Here is a 19,146-nt window from a genome sequence, read left to right as displayed (position 1 = left end):
TTCTCACAATGCAAAATGCAGATTAAAAACTCTCTCTAGGCTATACTCTATGCTTACAATTGCCAGTACTCCACAAAGACTTTTTTTTTTTTTTTAAATAAACATTAGCTGTATGTCCTTCAGAGGCAGCTATTTAAAGTAAGCTACAGGGCAGTACACATAGACAAAGAAATCATTACACAAAATTCCTGCCCCACCAGACTCAGTGAGAGTTCTGCCATTTACTGCAACAGGGTGAGAATTTCACTCTGACTTTTAACAGTATTTGATTAAGGGACCCTGCACAGTTTAGCCTCATAGTCTTGCAGCAACTCACTCCCCAAAGCCCTATGCATCTTCCAGAGCCTCATGAACATTCCAATATTCTTATTTAATCAAACAATAACCTTTAAATAAATGAAACAGCATTAACAAGCTAACAGGTCTGGATCAGCAGCATTAATCCCCCCACCTCAGGGGGCCCAGGTAGATGTGATTTGATTGCTTCTTCCAGATAGAACTGGGCTGAAATTCACCACCAACACGATCAATGACTTTGCCTCATCAGACATAATCAGTGCCTCTGTATACGCACACTAACTGCTACAAACATTTTATCCTCTAGCTCAACAAATAAAATAACTGCTCTTTCCTCAATATTTGACCAGTTGTTTCACCACCAGCTTCCCAGAATAAACCAATTAAAGTTGTTTTTAAACTTTATAATACCTAATAAAAAAATCTTATTCCACAATCCATATCAAAGACACATTATAAATCCTTTACATGGGACTAAACGAGTGGAAATTCTAATAAATGAGTAGCTGCCATAGTCCAACAGATCAATAAAGACATCCTTGCAAGCAGTTTATAGCCGTCTCTAACATCATCTACTAATGTTCTTAAAACCATCTAACACATGTTCAACACACTTAAACATCAGCTCCCCCCTTCCAAAGTCATTATAAACAAATTGTGTCATACCGTCTCCAACACGCACCCACCAGCTTCCCCTCAGGCAGGGATCAGCTGCCTAACATTCACACTGGTTTACTGCAGGTGTCTGATGTAGCATTGAAGCTCTGAGCTGTTACTCCAGTACAAATCACTGGGGTAAAAATTCCTCCAAATGGATTCACTTTCCTAGAAAAATTTCTCAACCTTTGGGAAAAATCTTACTTCTTGCCTACATGTGCGGATATATGGAGGGGTTAAGCAGCTTGGGGCAGACTCCTCATTGGAGCCACAAGCAGCAAATGAAGGCACCATCTAAAAAAAAGACATCCAAAGTAGCATGAGAAACACCTTCCCCTCTACAACCTCGGCAGCCTGGGGACGTGGTTGTGGCCCCTCTGGAAAGCCCAGGAACGTGCTGCCCAAGGACAGCCTCATCACGGGTCATCGACTTTGGCCACACGACTGCCCCATGGAGAGGGTGGCTGGGCAGGGACCTGCCGTAGTGGTCCACTCCCTCCCACACTGCTGCAGAGGCACAGGCAGCTGCAAGATGCCCCCAGAGGACCCAGTGCTGGCCTGAAGCCCAAGTGCTGTTTCACACAAAAAGCTATGAATCTCTTTTCACAATGGGTTTCTGACCCCTACGGAGTGTTTGTGATATCCCTGAAGCTTTGATACAGACTTGTTGCCCTAAGCAAATTCATAAGTTATTTAAGAGAAGACTTTCACCCTTAGGCATAGCTGTCAAGCCCGTGTTCCTCACTTGCCTTCTGATGTGTGCATGCCTTTTCACACAGAGCTCCCTCTCCCTGTACGCCATGGGTTTAAACAGCAGCACAACTGGGATTTCTGCATGTGAGAGGAGAGCATCGGGGCTGTGCAAATCCATGGCAAAGCTGCCTTTGGAGAGCTGCACCCAAAGGGAAGACAACCTTTTTTTAATTTGTTCATAGATCTTAACTTCAGAAGTTTGATGAGACAGAGCAGGGTCCCTGTTGCCCAGAAAGGTAAATAGGAGAAAATGCTGTTCAGGCAATGCCTCAGCTTCAAATTAAAACTCATCAAGGAATCTCAGACAAAGACAAAAATCTGAGATAAGACATGGATTTTTTCTAAGAAAGGATCAAATTCCTCCCTGGAGTAATCAATACAAGGCATGAAGTCAGATCAGAGAGAAGAGATGAAAAGTTGGGAGAGGTGGAACATTAAGACGGAAAAACAGATTAAACACAGTCCTGAAACCCTGGAAATCATAACAAACCACAAAGGACCACTGGGTTTGTCATCTAATGTTTCTCTTGCACAAACAGTAGATCTAGATAATGTTTATGACAAGCTGCAGGCAGCTTCAGCACGCACAGGTGAAAAAACCTGCAGAAGAGCTCAAGGCCAGACCTAGTCTGGCCTCCCTGGACACCTGAGGACCAGCTCTGCTGCAATGGGGAGCGGGACATACTGCAGTGGGACTCTGCCACCAGCACACAGGTGTCCCCACAGCAACAGGCAGTACCCAATGCTCCTGCCAAGGGACCAAGAACAGACTTGCCTCCACCCCTCTGTCCGCCACCGAGCACCTGAAAGTTGGGCTGCTGCATGCTGCGACTTTACAGGCACCCCAAGAGCTTGCGAGAGTCCCTTCCCCAGGGTTTTGCAACCCATCTGCAGAAGAAAAGGACAATTTCAACATTTCATCCAGATTTTAGGAAATAAAGGTTCTCTAAACTTCAACCTGGACAATTTAACAATTTCTACTACTATTATAAGTTACTCTCACTGCAAACAGATTTCTTCTTGGATCTTGCCAGGCAGATAAGCCCTCACTGTTTCAGCTTGAAGAGCACTGTATTTTTGAGAGAAGGTAGTTCTATAATTTAATTATTCTGACTATTTCAGTCCCTCTGCCTTAATGCTCACATAATGACAGACAAGCCCTTACCTGCAGGAGGTCAGGACAAAATGACAGATGATGTAATACACCAAGCATCTCACAGGAATGTCTCACCTAGAAGGAGCCGCTCTGAACCTAAGTCCAAATCCTCTTGGCCATCAGCATTTGCATCAGTGAAACGCAGGTGGCGAGACAGGGATACAGATGTTTCTCACTTGCTCAGAAGCCTTCCTGCCAACTACACCATCATTAAAAAAGCAGGAAGAAACACTGCACCTCAGAAAGAAGAGACAAGAAAAACTCCAGCAGAAGTATGCTTCGCTTACAAAAGAATAAAGGGAATACATCAGCAGGATAAATATTAACAGGTGACTACAGATCAAAACCGTTAGCAGGGCAGAGCTGACATAGTAAGGCCAGATAAAAGGCACCATAGGCCCATGTTGGGCATCCTTGATTTGAGTCCTATTGCGAGCAGCAAAGCCTGACCTCACCAAAACGTGCTTGAGCCCAAGGGTGTCTGCACTGAGCCCAATACAGGCAGGGAGATGCTAACACCGAGCCACAAAGAGCTACCCAGTGGAGATGAGGAAGAGGAGGCAGCCACAACCCTGGGTTGCTTTCACTCTGCAGACATACCCAGCTGTGAAGGTACAAACTGGAGCTTCCCCTCCGCCTGGATGGGACCCACTTGCTGCAAACCCTGAGGACAAAGATTGGGCGGCCATGGCCTGTACCCAAGGAAGAAGAAACCAAAGGGGCCAAAGTACTGGTTCTGCCTAGGGAATTGCATTACTTTGAGTTGCCTGCATTTGCCGGTCCCAGCAAACCCCCTGCTCTGAAAACTTCAGTAGGCTCCTAACCCTCAACTGTCCAGAAACACGTCATGCAGACACAGACCAGCAGGATGCTTGCCAGCCACTGCTCCCTCAGTGGGGCTGAGTCAGCCATTTCAAGGAAAGATCGTGAGTTACCTTGTAAGCGATGCTGCATCCAGGAGGGATAACACCGATTGATCCTAGCTTAGCTGCTTAACATGTTACAAATTACTTTTTAATTGCAGTTGGAGAAACTGGCTTATCTAGAACGTTTACAGCCCATCTTTTAGAAAATTGAACAGGCTACTCTCTCCTTCTCTTCCTTGAGGCAGAATCTTTTCCTCCTTGGCATCCCCTGGAAAAGGCCAACATTTTCCTGGAGCGCAGGCTTCTCCTGACCACCCAATACAGAGACTTTGTCCACCACTGCTCCAGATGCCCTCTGGGTTCCTCATCCTCACACCAAGTAGCACCTCAGACACATCCCTGGCCCCCATGAAGCAGTCTCTGGCTGAGCTGGAAGAAATCCTTACCCTGTTTTGTACACAGCTATGGAAAGGTCCCATGCACCTCCTCCCTGAGCAGCAAGTGCTCCCTGATAGCATTGTATTGCCAAAGCATGTTAAAAGGATTCTCGAGGCTGTAAGGCAGTAAAAGGCTGGGGCAAGTCTGGAAACCTCCCCTCCAGCACCTCCCCAGGGATTCACAAGATGGTTGTGTTTCGGTTGCAGCACAATGGAGCTAAACTTCATCAGTTAGAAAATAAGGCTGCAGGAGGTACAGCTGCACAGGGACCATCACTGAACCTCAAACAACATGGTAACTGCTGGGCATCACACTGTCCACGTAAGGATTGCAGAACTTCAGTCACTCTTCACAGTAAGCAGCACAAGGATATACAGGGTATTTCATGCATCAGTCACTCTTGGAGGATCACTGATGGTCCCATCACTCACATCCCACACCTTGAGCATCCCTTCTTTTTGGGTACATGATGTCTCTCCCTTTGTCAGCCAGTTCTACCTCTTTCTCCTGGCCACATCTCCTCTCTCTGACTCTTGCAAGCAAGGCAAGCTTCGGGTTCAAAACAGGCCTCTCCACGTGCCAGGTCTACAGGGAGCCGCAGCAAAGAGAATTTGAGAACTATAAATAGATGCCCCTCATCGCAGCCCTTGCAGGGCTGGGCAGAGGATCTGCATGATTGCACAGCTCCAGACCAGGAGTGGAGGTCAGTACTGTCCATAGGAACTCTCTCGGTGGGAGATTTTCTTAGCCTACAAGGTTGGCCATGACAACAGATGTCTCCATCCCTTCGGGGTCCATTTCTGTTCCTCTTCTGACTTAATAACCAATCTGCCCTGTTTTCTCAGGGGAAACACAGGTTATCTGCTGACAGTTCCTTCCTCTCCTCAACCACTCGGAGTCCTAAAACATGATCTGTTTACACAGCTACCCCTTCCTCAAGCCCAGACTGTATTTCAGTGGCATGGGGCCAAACAAAAGACTCAGCTCTGTCCCTAAGAGCAAGCCAGCCTCAGCTCACCTGGCAGAAAGAGGGAGTAACCTCCTACCAGCCACAGAAGACTTCTCTGTGACACTGACGGCCGTGTTCCCAGTGCTACGGGGCATTGCTGCAGAAGGAGGGGTCTGACAGCCACCTTCCTCCTGCAGCTTTCCTCTTCTAAGCTAGCCTAGAGCATGCTCACAAACCTTTACTTGCCACCAAGACTGCAAGGACCCCTCGCCGGAGAGGATGTCCTGAGCTGCCTCCTGGGCACGGGAGCAGCAGCAAGGCACAGGACCACCCTCGCCTGGAGCCTGGCGCTGCAGTACCGGGCACTGCCGAGCAGCCTCAGCACTGGTTTGCTTCAGTTTGTGTCTGCAGCATCCTGGTAGGAAGAGGAGCTCTGGCATGGGAGCTATTAGAGTGGGTGGCAGCAGATGGTGAAAACAGAGGGGATAAGAAAATAAATACAAAGAGGCTATCTTGAGGGGAGAAGTCGCCACATCAACACTCTGTTGATTACACAGTGTCTTTTCCCAAAGCCTAAACAAACATTGCTCGGTTCCCGGCGCACAAGGAAATGGCTCTGCCGAACACGGGGGACAGACACTCGGGCACATGCAGCACCACGCAGCCCCAGGAGGTGCTGCAGCCCTGCACCCTGCTCAGCCCTTCGTATCCCAACCCAGTGTTTTCAGGGGGATCTGCCTCATACAGAGCAGGGAAACCAAGGCCAGGAAGGGAACCTGTGTGTCCTGCTTCCTGGTTACCCACAATTTAGGCCAGTCCATCGTTCCATTAGCCTGTGCATGGGCACAATACCACCACGTCTTCCCTTTCCATGGACACTAAAGCAGGACTGCATGGTGCTAATAGATGCTTTTTCCTGACATCTTCAGAAAAGCAAGTGTGAGATATTCCCAAGGGAAACGGAGAGAGACGATGCTGGGTCTACAGGGACTGTTCAGTGCTGTCTCACAGGAAAACCAATGTACCTTGTAAGTCACTGAATCACCCAACAGCACAGCTGCTAATGTGAAGCAAAGCAATCCCTTTCACAGATCTCACATAACCTTAGACAGCAGGAGCCCATCTCTTGCTGATTATCACCCCAGCCCATTTGATTAACCCCTAAGTCTGGAGTCTGCAGCAGGACCATTTCTGCTTCTCTGGCTACCAGCAGCAGTGGGAAAGGTCTTTCCTTCTCATGCTCTTCCTGATAGCAGCCCTGACAGACCTCCAAGGAATAAAAGCCTAGACTTGGGGAAAACAAGTCCCTCTAAAAGTGGAGAGAACCTGGCTCACCAGGCTGCACTATACACACACACGCTGAGGACAACTCATTGGCAGTGAGGAGCCCCCAAAACCTGTAGCCCTTTTCAAAACCTCCCATCTGGGTCTGCAAGAGTGCTCCACGAGGGGAAATCAGAGGTGAAAGCAGTCTTTAAACATGCAATGTCTGGTTCAGGCAAAGGCAATTTATTATGTTAAGCACATTATTAAAGGATCTAAAGCAACAGAGCAGAGATGTTCCAAGAAAGGTTTTAACTTCCCCAGCAAGTGGCTCCTGGGAGTCCTCTTGTTAATACTTTGCATGGGGTTGTCTGCAACCGAGCCTACAGTGAACATAAATGCCCCCTCAGTCCCCTTTCAGAGCTCGTTTCAGTTAAATCAATACAGCCATCGGGGAGACTTGAGGAAGCAAAGCTATTAGTGGGACCGCAGTTAATTCTGGGGGAAAGAAACAAGCAACAAAAGCAATAAAACTGATGGATGGCTTATGCAGACACAGTAACCCTTTCCTGTCTGGGTCCTGCAGCATGGCAGCCCACTGAAGGTGAGAATGCTCACTGGAGAAACCCTTCTTCCCCAGATTTTGCACGGCCTCTGCTTGGGATCAAAGTACTCCTGGACAGGTGCAGGGCAGAGGGCCATGGCACAGAGGTGGACATGAAGCTGGGAAGAGACGACGAGGCTGCTCTGAGGAACAGAGGGTGCAATTCCAGGCTAGCGCTGTATCACTGGAGCCCCCATCAGCATGCAAGAGCTCAGAAAGCTTGCTCCCAACCTCCTTTGGCAGCAGGACCTTCAGGGAATGGGGCAACAAACGGTGACTCCAGCTTTGGGTGGGAATCATGGTCCAGCAGCACAGCTTTGCAGCCAAGCAGCAGTGACCCTCAGTGGCCCCTGTGGCACACAGTCACCGGCACCTGAGAGGGGTCATTTTCTCTGCCACAGCAATGCCCCTTGGCAACAACGCACCAAGAAGCCATGCAGGCTCATGTCTCCCTTGTCTCACTAAGAAAGCTCACGTCTGTCTTCCCCACACACGTCCCCGTTGCTTCTGCCTCCTTACATCATACTAAATGTATGCCATAAGCATTGGGAGGGAAGGTGACTACCATGGTTTCTCTTTCTAAAGCACCTTAAACATCTGTAGGTGCTTGGAGAGAAACTCAGCAGCAGTAGCTGTAATGGCAGCAGTGTTAAAAGCAGCTCAGGAGACAGCAGAGCCTGGCTGACTGCCCGGTGCCCAGACCGGCACACAGAGAAGAGCTTGCCAGGTCACAGCTACATAGGACATAACTGAGAAGATGTCGAGACAGAGGCTCTATGGCAAAGCCCACGGACTAAAAAGCAACACCAACACAAGTTGAAGGTCCTGCAAACTGGTAGTATCGTCATTTCTGAAATAGTAATGCCTATAAAAGTAGCAGAAATAAGTTTAATCATATTTGCTCCATCTACAGGCCTATCAATGTAATGTCATAGAAGACAACAGCAGTCAGACTTGCACCTCTCATCTCACAAAATATCAAACAACAAGATAGCACAGACTCAGAACGGGGAAACCAGCAGCAGACTGTCTCTGGCACTGAACCAGCTTCTCCTTCCAACAGCACCACAATTATTAAAAAGTCATCTGTGCAGCCTCTCATTTCTAAAGCTACACAGCTGTGGAAAACATCATCTCTCCACCCAACTAACCTCCAAGTCCGGGTCTCAAGCGGTTGTCGTATCCATCCAACAGCCTGTCCAGGATGCGGGTGAAAATGGTGATGTTATCTTTGCTGTCATCGACGACGTCTGAAACATGCTTCTGAGAAAGCCTGGCACACAGGGGAAGAAAGAGGAAAAAACACAATCAGAAGAGAAACCTACTCTTTACATGCCCTGAACAGTTACTGGAAATGAAGGGATGTTGGTTTATGCTCCAGCCTGTGCTGCAGTGGGCCCTGAATTGCAGGATGGGGCACACCTGTTGATAAGGTGATGTGCTTGCCCGACTCCCCACAGGGCATCTCGATCAACTCTCCTCTGGCCTCTGCCACCGCAGCCCTCACCATGGAAGCTGAGGCATCCCCGCTGTCCCCTCCCCACCTTTCCATGCTCAGGGCCAGTGGCACCACGGGTAGCAGCTTAGGAGCCTTGTTTTTTTCAGGAAGCTTTCGTTTGCCCCAGCATCCCTTGCCTGCCCCTAAGAAAGGGCATTTTATGAACAGAGGCTGTGGGAACCTCAGTTACTCAAGTGCCAGTATCTCCTTTTAGGCAGCATTGAAGAAGTGGTGCCAGTTATTTACCATATTGAGCCATTTCCAAGTTATCTGCTCCTGGGAAGAGGGAAGGAAGAAAAGTAGGAATTCAGTAAAGCAGGCTTGAAGCCTGAGTCCATCATTAAAACTCTTCATGAACCATTTCTACGGTTTGTTGAACTTTCCCTGTTTATAAAACCAAATGAGTTTTCACGTTCCTATCTCTGCTCAACGCAAGGAGCCTGGAAGCCCCCAAATAAGATGATTTCCTCGGGGCATTTTCTGCCCCAGGTGGAATAAAATAAGTAGTAAATTTCTCAAACAAAGCTCATTTCACCAAACAAAATCTTCAATGCAGCTTTGCAAGCCCAAGGGGCTCAAATAACACATTTGCATTTTGCAACCATGACAGTCTCCCTTTCAATCAACAGAAAAGGAGCCTGTGAATCCTTCTTAAACTGGCTGTCTAAAAGAGATTTCAGACAACACAGAGTACTCTGGTGCTGTGGCTCCAAGCACAGCTTTCCCCCAGCAGAAATAGCTGTTAGGACCAAAACAAATGGAAAGACAGAAGATTAAGTAACAGAAAACCAAAAGAAAAATCTATAGAGATGCAGAGATTGCAAGGATGATGGAAGAGGAAATAAAAGAGACACCAATGAGGCCAAAAAAAGATTAAGAGGCACAGACAGGCAGTGGGATGGCTGAGGAAGCCCAGCCAGGCAGGGGGAGAAAAGGCTGCTGGAGCTGAGGGATCCTCATCCAGGAGATCCTTGGGAGTGGGGCAGCCCCCATGGGCAAATCAGCCCCTAACCGGAGAGATAAGTGCCTGGGGAGCACTGCCCAGGTGAAGACCACAATTGCAGCAAACTAGAGAGACACTGGTGCTGCAAGATGTGGGTTCAATTACCAGGAAGGGTACCTATGACACTCTGAAGCAGGGTCCCACTCCCCGCAGCTGGGGGAAGAGAAGCCCCTAAATTGTTGTTTTCTAACATTTCCTCCCCAGCCTCATTTTCTCTTGCTGCAGTTGATGTGTGCAGCCAATAGTTTAAGCATGCATCAGGAAGTAACTGGGGGAAAAAAACCAAACAGAAAGAGGAATATAATTTAAGGAGTTCAAAGCTTAATCCTGCTGCATCCCATTTGGTTAGACTAGTTACCCCTGACACTACTGGTCCATTTGTAAATATTCTGTGAAGGGTCAGTAGGGTGGCAAGTAACAGAACTGGCTTGGAGTTTTCTATCAAAATGTTCTCCCAACAGAAAACCCAGCTTCTGTAAGATAAAAGAAGAGCAAAAAGTATTTTCTAGCAAAAGAGGAAAAATTGAGAGCAGGGTATGGGTATTTTTAGAGTCAAGCTGAATCAATACTATTCAGCGTGCTGCAGCTAATTGAAATATTCCATTTTGGGCAATTTTGACATTAATTTGCGTCGGCATCAATGACCAAACACTCTGGGAAATTGCATTTCAAGTGCTTGAGGTTCGCCTCTCCAGGGATCGTATCCCACCTCTCACAAGGCCACTTGGCCTCTGGTTTTTAGCAAACCAATACCTGCTATCATGGGAGAAATGGTCAAGCCAGGAAGCTCAGCCGGTAAGAGCTGAACAAAGGTAATAAAGTGCTTAAACTGCAGTTCCCATAGGGTATGGGGGGGGGGGGGCGGGGCATGGTCAGGAAAACACCCGTTCCAGCTGTAATGCAACCTGTCAGATGTGAAACATCAAAACACCGCTGATATTACAAACTGCATCATGCAGCCTTCAAGACTTCCCATTCGAATCAAAACTGTGGGTTTGGCTGAAAAAGCTGGACGTGAAATATTTGGAATAGCTGAACTCCCTGCAGGTAAGTAGAATTTTGAGGAATTTAACAAATGCCTACTGTAATTAGTGAAGTTTCAATTGTACCAGCTTTCAATAGATGTCATGGTTAAAAGCAATCTGTACCAGTGTCTGCTGATGGGTATATAACCATCTATAACTTATGAATAGCTAGCATGCTCATGAAAGCTCATTCATTAATGTTTTATAAGCTATCTTTAAAAATTACCCATAATATAAAGAGCGAGAGGACAGATTTTTGTGAAGGAACTCCTGGCGGAGGCTCAGCAGTGATGGGAAAAATGAGTTTACAAATTTCAAAGCCATTTTACTTAGCCTGACATTTGAGGTTTTGACTTCAATGTGAGCAGCGTGAGATTCACTCAGGAGGCGCCGGGCAAAGAGCCGCACAGGCAGGGAGAGGGAAACGTGCGGGCAAGGGACAGCCAGTAGCACCTCTGCCTGGCACCTGATTTGAGCTAATTCCCCAGCCCAGCTGAGGTCTGGGCTGGCTCACCTAACCTTAGCATAAAGCTAAAGCTCCCCTTTAGCAAAGGTGTAAAAACAGGTCTCATTTATCTCTCTCAAAGCCCCAGTGAACAACTCTAAGGAACCGCAAAGAGGTATAGGGATCATGGTTTTAAAATAATTAAAAGCTTTAGGCTAGGAAGACAGAGGTTTACAGCAAATTTAATTAGGATAGGCTGGAGGAAAAGTCATTACCTCGCCACCCACCCCTGTGCACATGCTCTCTGGAGAGCTGGCTGCCACATCGGCTCACTAAGCTGCGAACAAGGGTCCCCTCGTACGCAGTTTAGGAAACAAATCCTCCCGCGGACCGGAGCAATATCCGCACGGCAGGCGGTGAGGGAGCAGCGGCAGCAGCATCAGTGAATATGTGACGGGAAGCAAAAGGGCAGCGGTGGGGAAGGCAGAGGCAGGGCTGCGGGCACAGGGGCTGCTGATACCCCCCCCAGGCAGCCTGGGGACAGAGACCCAGCCCCAGTGGGCTGGAGGGGAAGGCGAGAGGCCAGTGCCCCGGGCCTGCCTGTGCCTAGGCAGGCAGGCAGGCAGCCGTACACCGATAGGAGGGTCAACACCTGCATGTCAAGGCACGCTCAGGACGCATTTGCCTGTGCAAAGCTAGGTCCAAGCAGGTGAAGCGGCGTGGGCAGGACAGGGTAGGAGCGTGCAGCTGGGCAAACGGCTGCACATAGAGGGGTGAGTGGGTGAAGTAGGAGTGGCAGCATTGATATTTCTTCGTGCATGAAAATCCTTGATCGCTGCTGGACTTGTAACTCAGCAGACAGCATTTCAGCGTCCGTACCTGGCGCTCTAAAGGCTTTTCTAAATTTTTTATAGAAGTCATGTATTATTTGCATTTCTCTCCCTCTGCACAGAGCTCCTCCCTCCCCACGGCTGGCAGGCTGTGCTGGGGGAGTCTCTGCCTCCTTTCCTCGAAGGGCTCTCCGAGCGCACCAAGCCTCAGCAGAGGCTCCGATGGGATGCAGAGGAGCGTTGCAGAGCCTGTCACGGACTAACAGGCTTTCGTCTTCTCCCGACAGCTCCCAGAGGCTGGGAAGGCGAGGCTGGTGGCAGCGCTCTCTGTGCCAGGACAGCCGGAGCCTGCACGCCCAGGGACGCCAACCCAGGCGGAGGACAAGCAGCGTGCCCAGCCAGGGCTGGCCAGAGCCCCCCCTCCCCACGCTGCAGCAGAGCAGCAGATCAGGTGTGCTGCTCGTGGGTCGTTACCCCATAAACAGCCAAACAGCCGAAGCAGTTTCATTTTCTTTTCTTTAAAAGAGTATTAAAAAAATAAAGGGGGGGAAGTCTCTCTTCCAGGTTAAAACTCATCCAAGCCAAGTCCTTGCCCAGAGTGAATTGTGCAGAAGCCAAATCTGAAAATTGGTTTTGTTGCAAAAATGCTGACAACTGTCCTTAGTGAGAGCACCTCAAATAATGCTAATGTAATAAGTCAGTTCAGCCACGAGGGACTGAACAGTCCCTGGGTGAAGGGCATGGGGACGGGGACAAGGGGAGGTCAAACACAGCAGAGACACTTTTTAGTGCTTTGCCCTGGACTACTTCACACAGGTACTGGCCCCAGGATATTTAAGCACAGCAAGAGGACTGCAGCCTTGGCCAACAGCCTCAGCGCTCACCACCTTACCCAGCATCAGCAGGGAGAGCCAAAACCAGGACTAGGACTCCAAGGCTAATGAGAGAGAGTGACCCCGTTCCTGGGAGCCTCGGCGCCATGGCGTCAGCACGTGGCGACCGGCAAGCAAGCCTCCAAAACCTGCCAGGGTGGGCACAGAGGGGAAGGAGAGAAGAAAAAAGAGATTTTATTTACTAGGAGGAAAGCAATCCACTTAGTTCAGTTTTTCCCATCAGTCAGTATTTCTGGGGTCCTGTATTTGAAGTCCAGAGACACCCAGAGACCAAAGGCAGCAGCATCCCCTGCAGCACTGCTGGCCCTGGGGAAGTGGCAGCACGGGGTCAGAGCCAAGCATGTACATACACATACAAACCCTCACCCCATCTTCACAGCACATCCAGCAGCTCCCCAGGTGCTTCAGCACCTGGCAGCAAGTGCATAGCTCCACTCCCAAAATGACCACACTGGTTCTTCTTCCACTCATCGCTTCCACCTCCTCCTCACGCTGTACTCTCAGCCACCGCCCTCCCCTTGCAGTGTTTTCCAGCTCCCCTGCTACCTGTGCTGCCTTGGGACACCCACACAGCAGAACCACTTGCAAAGTCTCAAGACCCGTTTTTTCCAAACATCTTTTTCTGGACAGTTAGGCCCTTATTTAATTCTGGTAATGACACTGCCAGAAATTATTATTAAGTTTGGGCACTGAGGCCCAAGGTAGTGGGAGTGTTCAACTGTACTGCACTTAGTGTGCTCAGATTTTTCATTAATGCTCAGTTTTACCTTTATTGTGATGTTATTGCACATTTAACTGCCTTCCCCTTTTATGTATCTCATTATGTTGATGCACCTTGGAACAGCACTGCCAAGCAACAGCCTGTATAAATACAGCTTGTCGTGACGTCTCCCCAACACGACACCTCATGTCTGGCACACATGGGAATCAGCCTAGCAGAGGCTCAGCACCACAGCAGCCAGGCACAACCGGACAGTGTGAGCCCCCAAAGCCGTAAATGAAGGCTCGCTTCAATCACAGCCTTGCAGAAACGAGGGCAAGATGCTGTTGCCAGCCACATCTGACCTCTGGATTTCCCCGCTCAAGCACCAACATTGCAGAGCCTCAGGCAGCTTCTTCCAGCATGGAAGGAGACGCTGGGTTGAAAGCCAAACCCCAACACCTGAATGGCATTTCTCAGCTAGTGGAGGGTGCCCCAGGATGAAGGGGAAGGGTGAGCTATGCAAGTGCTACCAAGGAGCAGGGGTTTCTGCACATGGACATGGGAGATGGGAACTGCCAACAGAAATCCCATGCAGAGAGAGCAGGGAGCTCAGCCAAGCAAGATGGAAACACATGGAGATCACGTATATCATGTATGCGCAGCGACGTGTATCTGGCTACCCCTGCCACAGACGACTGGAAGAGGAGAAGGGGCAAAAGGCCAGGCTGGGTCATGTGTTACGCCACAATTCTGCATTTAGCTACCCCTGGTTGCCCCAGAACACTTCAGACCTACAGTCTTCCTGGTTGCTGTGCCTAATCCTTGCTTTTTAGCTCAGTACAGCTCTAGGAGGACATGAGCCGCCATGCAGGCAGAAGGTAAGAGTCAGACACTACAAGTCCTTATCCACTCACGTCATCTTTTGTTCTGGTAAGATACTCACGAATGGCAGGCACAGGAGAAAAAAACCCCAGCTTTGGGCCCTAGCATTGCCTTGCATAGAGCATACTTCAGACATGTTACCTTTATCTTCTTTCCCATCACTCACTTAAAATCCTTGCAAATATCAATGCATGGATTAATTTTGTGCATGTAAGCATTTGCCAGTGTGCTCAGGCCTTATTTAATCAGGATGTTACCTAGGGAAGCGCAGCCATCACACCAAAGGAGCACACACTTAAAAGGAGGCTGCAGGAGCCTTCTGGCATAGGCACACCTACACCTCTGGTGAGACAAACCCTGATTTGGGATGGCTCCTCTGGTGCCTGCTATCCTCCAGCTGAGAAGGGACACGCAGTCTTGGAAATTCAAGTATTTGCTGATGAAGCACAAATTAAGAGGCTGAACATCTGTTCTGTGGGAAATTCCAACAGTTAAGGGAGACTCATTCCAAATCACAACAAGGACAACTAAAATGTTTGTTTCTTACAAGACAAATCCCAAACTCCTTCCATTAGCAGCTCCTTTCATTTCACTTAAACTTGCATATTATACAATAGGATTTAATTGATATTTTTTTTCCTAAGGCAATTTCAAACACTGGCCAAAAGCAAAAAAACTATTGCTGGCTTCCCTCTCCCCTCCCCACACCACCATTGAAAAATTTCATTGAAATCAACATTTTCCCATTCAGCTGCTGATTTCAATAAATGGTTTGTTTGGGCAGAATTTGCACTGCCAGCAGTTTTTGACCAGGGATATCCACACAAACGAGGACCCTTTGGTTTTGCAGCAGGTGCCTCCTGGCTCTGCAGGAACTGTTGACTCCTCTAGATCATTTTGGGCCATCTCTGTTAGATTTGGTGAGACCATGGGCTGGGGAGATTACACACCAAAGGTAGGACAGAGCAGCTAAAGAAAAGAGAACCAGAAAATGGGGCAGCAAGGTAATTCAGAAAGAGTTAGGGTCAAGAACAGTGACAAAAGCCAGAAGCACATAGACCTTCTATGTAGGCTTATGTAAGACATGCCTGTCTGTGCCAAGAAGCTCTTAACAACCGCATTTCCACCAAACCTTGTTCATACAGTTTTTCTTCAATATTATATGGAGAAGAAGGTCTAATTTTCTACTTTGGGTAGTTCTGTCAAGGAAGGTGCTAGCCAATGATAACAGGGCTGTTTGAATAAAGTTAAATTTGTGCTGAAGTCTCATCTCAAGCATCAGAACCAGTTCCTGTATACCTCCTCTGGGAGAAAAATCTGTTTTCACTACTTGCCCAGGTAATTACTTTGTCAGCCATGGCTCAGTTTGCTGGCACAGACAATGCCCTCAAAATGGGGTGTGAGAGAACATGGATAGCTGGCTTGCTGTGGCTGCACTTGCAGACTCGTGAAGGACAACACAGCATGGAAAATAGCTTGGCACTGTTTTCTACCACTTTCCTTTGGTTCTTGTATCCTATTTTTCCTCGGGAGTTGGATAGAAGAAGTTGCGCGGCATTTTCCTTGTTCTTTGGCTCCTTTACACTTAAGATGGATTGAGAAGCAGACCTGGTCCTGAGGACTGTGGTTGACATTCCTGATTAACACAGGGGCTTTAACTGTTGGTGATGAACCCTGGTAGCCTTCTGACATTGAGCCAGGGCTGGCCAGGCAGTGCTAGGGGAGCAGCAGAAGGAATAACACCTTCCAGCACTGGTGCTCATCACCCTATTGCCAGGCAGGAAACATGTCTCTGGGGGATGCAAGGTCACTTTTGCAGAGAGACAGTTTCACCCTTCATACAGTTTAAAGGATCTTCCAAAGCTCCCCGTAGCCAGAGCCTAGTATGGTCCTCATGGCACAACAGCACTCAGCATCACCTCTCCCCTTTCCTGGGGCTCTTCCTAGTCCAGGCTCAGCACCAAGCACAGGGATGCACAAAATCTCAGCCAGTGCAAGTGCTTTTATAAGCCCAATAGCTACTGGCCACAAAGTCTCTCTAATAACAAGGTTTCTGGCCTGGCAGGTTTGTAAAACCAGTCCTGGTTTCAACAGCGCAGTAACAGCTCCTCAGATTTTAGCACAAAAGAGTCGCTCGTGGAGAGGACTGCCTGTCCCATAGCAGCTACTGTTCACGGCAGGGCAGGCAGGAAGGAGTCCCTCGGTGCGCAGCACCATCTTAAGTAAAGGAAAGCAATGGAAACACCCACGAGTGTGCCTCAGGAAAAGTAACACTGGGGCTCCTCCAGCCCGAACTGGTGCTGTCCTTGTAGAAGGTGCTTAAACAAAATGCTATTCAGCTGTCACTTCCCACTCAGCAAGGCTCTGAAACAGTCTTGATCTGAATACTTGCAGGGATCCCTGATCCTCTGGGAAGGGGAGGGAGGATGCAGGCAACATGCATTTAACTGCATGTAACCAAGTGAGGGTTTTCGAATGTTAATTGAATGGTAATAGTCTCAAAGAAGAAGAAAAAAAAAAACCAAAATCTCTTACTAGGTCTCGCTCAAAGGAAACTGCACAGTACCTGTGAAGAAAAAAAGCAGAATGCAAAGATTTCTAAGCTCAGAAAAGAGTGGTACAACTCCTTACACTGACCCCTCTTTCACATAAGTTAAAGAACATCACCCTATAGCTTCTGGTTCCCATCTATGCCTATGCAAGATGGAGCCTATAAGGATGGTGTGTGTTCAAAGCAGCTCTGCACTTTCTTCCTCCATCTGTCCATTGCTTATTTCTTAATGGCACAGTTAGCAAATGCATTCATCACTAATTCTGCAGTTGCTGGTAACCTCCACAGCTGAATCAAATGCAGATTTTCTAAGAAGCCCTGCTAACACTTTGCAGCTGGAATCCAGCAATACTTGAAGTTTACAATTCTGGGGACTCTGGATTTTGGCAGGTCTCTTTATAACCACAGACCTAAAGGCATCATAAACATACAGACTCCTCCAATCTCCAGAGCATCGTAGCATAACAACACTCCTGAGAAATACAGCATTCCTGTTGGATGTGCAGTTTTAGAACAAGGAATTGGAAAAGCTTCTTTCTCCCCAAGACAGCAACATGCTCCAGTCCCTGCTCCTACCGTGGTAGGTTTAGGAACCAAAAAAGTGCTGGTACCTTCCAGATTCGCAAGGTACCCTAGTAACTGTGTTATTGGGCATCTCCTGACTTGGCATACTGAGCCTGATCTTTTCAGAAATCCTTATTCTAGAAACCATTAAATATTCTGAAATGCCTTCCTAGGCAAGAGTGATTAGCACAGGCTTACTGCTGACAAGGGAAAGACAGATAGAGCTCCGGAGGTGGAAACTGAAAGGTAAAGCTTGCAAAAAAATCTGGGAGAGCAGCCCAGAGAGGGGGATACTGCAAGCATCAGAAAGGGGGGAGTAAAGACAGAAGAGACCCATAAGCCCACCTGAGTACATTTTTTAAGAGTCACATCAGTATCTCTCCCAAATTACTGCCTCCTTGGAACCTGCACAGCCAAGGGAACAATCTGATTCACTTTGCAATAGTTTCACGATGCAGGCGGCATTCATGAAGCAGCCCAAAGGACATATTTGTCCCATCGCTGCACCCAGAGATGCTGTGTAACTGCAGTGTCATTAGGTCAGCACACCCACACGCCATGCACCTACACCAGTGGCGTGAGCTGAAGGAGTGCTGAGCACTTACAGCTCCCACTCAGCCCACAGCCCCCAGGACCTGCAGCTGCTCCACATCTTTGCCAAGTCAGGTACCTCAGGGAGAGTTGTGCAATGAGGAGCTGATGCTTGGAAGCCAGCTGGAAAACAGACTGGAAAGTAGAGGCAGCCCCAGTACAAAGCCCAGATACTTCCATGCAAGGAGCAGAGGGTGATCTAGACCCGGTGGGTGCCAAGCACATCCACTCACCTGCACAGTAGCACAGCCAAGCACAGCACTATAGGTGACCTCACAACACCTGCATATTTACCCCCAAAGTCAGGTGCACTTGCACAGCACAAGCAGCTCCTTAAAGCCCTTCCTCACTGCACTGGAGCCTCTGCAAAACAGGTCCCAGGCATCAGGAGAGGTCCTCTACCACCTCTCAAGAATTCCAAAATCATCCAGACTGCATGGGCTGTGCTCTGCCCAACCGTCCCCGATTCTCCGTGAGCACAGCAGCCTTGTGGTGGTCACTGCTATGCCTCTTCTAGTGCTTCTTCAGGTAAAGCTCCAAGCTCTCTCTGCAGAGACGGGCAGCCAGCAAGCACTCAGCGCAGCAGCAGCAGGAGCAATAAATGCAGGCGATGCACATGCTGCTCTCTGTGGGGAGGTTTTGCTTCAGTTCTCAATCACTTCAGCTAAAAAGGAGGGTCCCCTGGAATAAAACTATCTTTTTCTTTGAGGGCAGGGGCAGCGATGAGCAGACATGGTTTATCTAGAAGCCTGGAAATGATGGAATAAGACACCATGGTGTTTCACAAGACCCTTGTCCTACTGGTTATTTGCTTCCCTTTGTTCTGAAATGAGCTAACTGGGATACACGCATACACTGCACAACGCAGGCAGAGACACCCAAGCCGGCGCATACTGGAAGCCGTCCAACCCTGCCAGCATCACGCTCTACCTGCACCAGCCAGCACAGGGGAAGGCTGGGTTTGTCAGCCTGGACCAAGGGGAGTGCTCTGCTTCCGGATTTCTCCGACTTGCCTCTCAGTTTAGTGATGCTTTGTGCCGTACAGGTGCTGGTGAAGGCCAGAAGGTACTACAGCGCTTTATAGGCATCGGAGAACAAGAAACAGGCAGCAGTACCTCCACCCACCTGAATCAAACTTAGTGTTTACCGTTGACTTAGAGCACTGGCTCACAGCAAGA

At 48.6% G+C, this 19,146-nt stretch overlaps 1 protein-coding gene across 3 annotated transcripts in view; it reads right to left on the bottom strand.

Annotated features, from left to right (window-relative positions):
- Positions 1-19,146, bottom strand: part of GABRA3 (gamma-aminobutyric acid type A receptor subunit alpha3) — a 78,230-nt gene that overhangs the window by 55,818 nt on the left and 3,266 nt on the right. For all 3 annotated transcript variants that reach the window (XR_007509489.1, XM_049828002.1, XM_049828001.1), the window contains 2 exons: positions 12,677-12,805; positions 8,135-8,256 (listed from right to left, as the gene is read on the bottom strand). Coding sequence is in view for 2 of the 3 variants with exons in the window: in XM_049828002.1 (XP_049683959.1) it covers positions 8,135-8,256; positions 12,677-12,805 (251 nt within the window). In the remaining variant the exon portion in view is untranslated. The remainder of the gene's footprint in view (positions 1-8,134; positions 8,257-12,676; positions 12,806-19,146) is intronic.

This window comes from Accipiter gentilis, chromosome 24 (genome assembly GCF_929443795.1).
Source record: "Accipiter gentilis chromosome 24, bAccGen1.1, whole genome shotgun sequence".
Taxonomy (NCBI): domain Eukaryota; kingdom Metazoa; phylum Chordata; class Aves; order Accipitriformes; family Accipitridae; genus Astur; species Astur gentilis.
The sequence above is the reverse complement of the archived record's forward strand: the minus strand, read 5'-3'. Positions and strand labels throughout refer to the sequence as shown.